At 32.7% G+C, this 3,554-nt stretch overlaps 1 protein-coding gene across 1 annotated transcript; it reads right to left on the minus strand.

Annotated features, from left to right (window-relative positions):
* Positions 1–1,287: 1,287 nt before the first annotated feature.
* Positions 1,288–2,893, minus strand: LOC136224532 (phospholipase A1-II 1-like). Its single transcript, XM_066012894.1, has 2 exons — positions 2,325–2,893; positions 1,288–2,239 (listed from the first exon to the last, which is right to left on the minus strand). Exons 1-2 carry the CDS (start codon positions 2,874–2,876, stop codon positions 1,598–1,600), a joined length of 1,194 nt encoding a protein of 397 aa, XP_065868966.1. The 5' UTR covers positions 2,877–2,893; the 3' UTR covers positions 1,288–1,597.
* Between the last annotated feature and the right edge of the window lie 661 nt (positions 2,894–3,554).

A 3,554-nucleotide genomic window follows, 5' to 3' on the forward strand; every position in this document is an offset into this window, starting at 1 on the left:
TTCACCAAGTGGCTCTTTTGGCAGAGTTTCAATTTTTATTTATGTTTTTTTTTAACTTTTTTTTGTTTGTTTTTCAGGTTTACCCCCATTTTCAGCTATTCCTTATTTTAGCGTCTTAATATTTTTTCATTTTTCATGGAAAACTTTATGGAATTTAAAGTTGCAAGTGCTCGACCCAAACTACAGTTAAGCATTCATCTTTATTTAATATTGTGTATCTGTCCATAAGTCTCCGAACCACAGCTAGAACCTGCATCTAATATATATTATATTATAATCAGTCTCAATTTGGTGAATTTCGTTGGCCATACATAGTTTTCTCTTTCTTCAGGCCAGTGGTCATTTTATGTTAAATCGAGACAAGTTGGCAGTTCATCGTGGCTTCTGTGGCTCGAGGGGAATTGTGAAGGAAGTAATCATAAATAAGATTTATTGTCTAGATAGGATTACTTTATATGTGTAATTAGAATTCCTAGCATGCGTAGCATTTTCTTATTTATATTAGTCCTAGTTAATTGCCTATATGTATATATATGCTTGTGTATGATTTATTTAAGGGTTAATTTTAAAAAAAAAAAATCAACGTGGTTTCACGTTTTTGCAGATGGATACCTGTAGCTTTTTCCTAACAAAACAAGCCATGTGGTTGGCCATTTTTTATTATTTTGGGTTGACTTTACCAAATTTGGCTGATAACGAACTCGAAATGAAACTTTTCAAGAATTAAAATTGTTTAGTATCATATTTACTATGGAACCACATTTATTATTTTTCAAAATCGTTATTTTTGGAGTTTTCTCTTGCTAAACATTAACTTTCTATCTCATAAAAACAACAACACCTAAATAGACCCAAACCTAAAAAGTTGAAAAATTAAATGTCACATTATGTATATTTTGTTGTAAATTAACACAATGTCGAACCTTGGAGGGTTAGAGCTTGAATTTGAAGGCCTAGAAATACCCACGAGTACTTGTAACTCATTTGGTTTTCTTCAGGAACTTGTGTTTTGGGTATATCTTCTACTTTTATTTTCTGTGTTTTGATGTTTTTTATTATTTGATTATAACTGAATACTGACTAATAAGTGATATGTAATTCATGCGGATAAATTGATACAATAATTGGCATAGTTTGTAAAACAAAAACCGCATGTTTTACACAAATTAAAAAGACCTTTAATAGAACACAATATAGTGTTTAGAAATGCTAAGTAGAAAGCAGAGCGAAATAGTACCATAATGATAATGAAATTGAGTGAAATACAAATTTAATTAGAAAGTATGGTAATGAATCTAGCGTGTTGAATAAGTTCTAGTAAGCATAAAACAACTTTTTCAATAATTTTGATAGGAGAAAGAAACTTGAGTTATTCTTAAAGGAGATAGTACAATGATAAATTACAAGATAAGAAACAGACACACACAGTCACAATCCTAAACCTTAAAAGGAAAAAGGGTTAGGAAAATAAAGAAAAAACACTTGAGAAATTGATGATTTAGAGTCCAAATTTAACTAGCATACACTTATATTTATTTGATAGATTAGGGGTATATGTGTAGTTTTTGGGTTAAATTTGGAGCTTATAGGTTTATAATTAAGAAAGAATTAGATCAGGAGGAGGAGGAGGAATGTAGTCATTGAGCTTCCAAAATCCATTCTCCATCTGAACCAAACCTTTATTGATAACAGAGGTCCACCAAGTGGGAGGCACCTTGTAAAGAGCATTCAAGAGATCATCATATTTGTTGACTAGTGCAACATCGAAATCAAATCCCAACTTGAAGTCATTTCCTTCTCCTTGGTAAGCAGCAATTCCATAGAAATGAAGGTTGAGATCATGCGACTGCACGTTGGTGTGTGTCTTTATGTCTGCTGAATTTTGGGTGTTAATGTAAAGCTGTACACCAACCTCTGAATATCTAGTGATGATTAAATCTGGAGGAAGATCAGGAACAATATCCTTATTATTTCGAATGCGCAACAGATGAAGATTAGGCAGGGAATTAAACAATTCCAGAAATGTTTTGTCTCCAACGCGGGGGCAACCATAAACAAAAGCAGTGACTGGATATACGACCGAAGTAGAACCAGATGGCTTGTTATATCCATTGAAAACTATGTCCATTGCATTCAGAGTTGCAAGTGCTCCACCCAAACTATGACCTACTACAGTTATGCTCACATCTTCATTTAATGCTGAGTATTTGTCCACAAGTCTCCGAACCACAGCTAGAACCTGTATCCAATATATACTATATTATAGTCAGTCTTATTTATTTATGTGAAAGTGAAAGTGAAAGTGAAATACAAATAATATATACCTGTTCTCTAGCACTGGTTTTACTGTAAACTGAATTTGCACTTTTGTCAGTGTAGACATTGAGAAAACCCTGATGTACCTTTGCATTATTACCAGGAAAAACCTCTGGAGCTGAAGTCTGACAAAAGTTAATATTTTTTAACCATTCAATTGGCAACCTTGTTCCCCTCCAACATATCAGGATGTCTCTCCTGCCTAAAACAAGCTTTCCTTCATCGGTTGCAACAGCAACATACCCCATAAATGCAGATTGTCTTTTTGCCCAATCTCCAATTTCGACTTCTGATCTTGCATAAAAGCAGTCACTCACTTCGTATTTGAATGGATTCCCAAGTTCTAGTCCTGCCCGAATGAACAGTTCCTCCGTAGGAAATAAGCATAGTCCATACCCATCAGATTGTTCCACGCCATTGAAACAATCATTCACCGCACTAATTCTTTCACCGTACTGAACAAGATACCGCCGGAGATTATCGTCGATAGGGTCTAAAAGACCATTCCAATTGTTTTCAATGCCGCTAAGTGCCTTCCATTTTGATGCTATGCACTCCATTATGATATGATATATGCTTTTAATTTGTTTTTCTCTGATCTTCCTTCTTATTTGCACATATATATAGGTATCAAAATTAGTATTTTAATCAACACCAGATAAGGATCCATTATTAGAAAAATTATATCAGTTTATGTTTATCCAAATTAATCTGGATGTTCAACAGCCTAATCAAATTCAGAAATGTGATTTACATGTTTTTATAACATCTGTACTGTAAATATATACTTTATAGTCTAGTTACTCTGAAAAATTAAGGATAATATTCATTATATATCAACATTAACCCTTTCTTCTTCTTGTTTAACGTTTACTTATTTTTTTATACTTTTATTTCTCGTCTCATACCCACCCACGTTTTTATTTCTTTTTCATCTTGTTAATCACTTTCCAATTCTTTATCATCCTAGCTTCCAATATTATATATCATTCATCTTATCTTTTTGGTAGATTAACCAAAGAAATTCTATATTAATTAACTAAGCCTATATATAATAGGGATCCGAATTAATTAATTAAGCCTATATACAATGAGCTAGAGATGAATTAATTAGTCCTCTCGGAATTGATTTAAGGGTCCCTGAATTTGGCTAATAGGATCAATTTTCTCCTAATTCAACTTTAAGCATCAATCTAACCCTTTAACTCGACACTTGATATCAAATTAGTCCAAATGAC

This window comes from Euphorbia lathyris, chromosome 3 (assembly GCF_963576675.1).
Source record: "Euphorbia lathyris chromosome 3, ddEupLath1.1, whole genome shotgun sequence".
Lineage (NCBI taxonomy): Eukaryota > Viridiplantae > Streptophyta > Magnoliopsida > Malpighiales > Euphorbiaceae > Euphorbia > Euphorbia lathyris.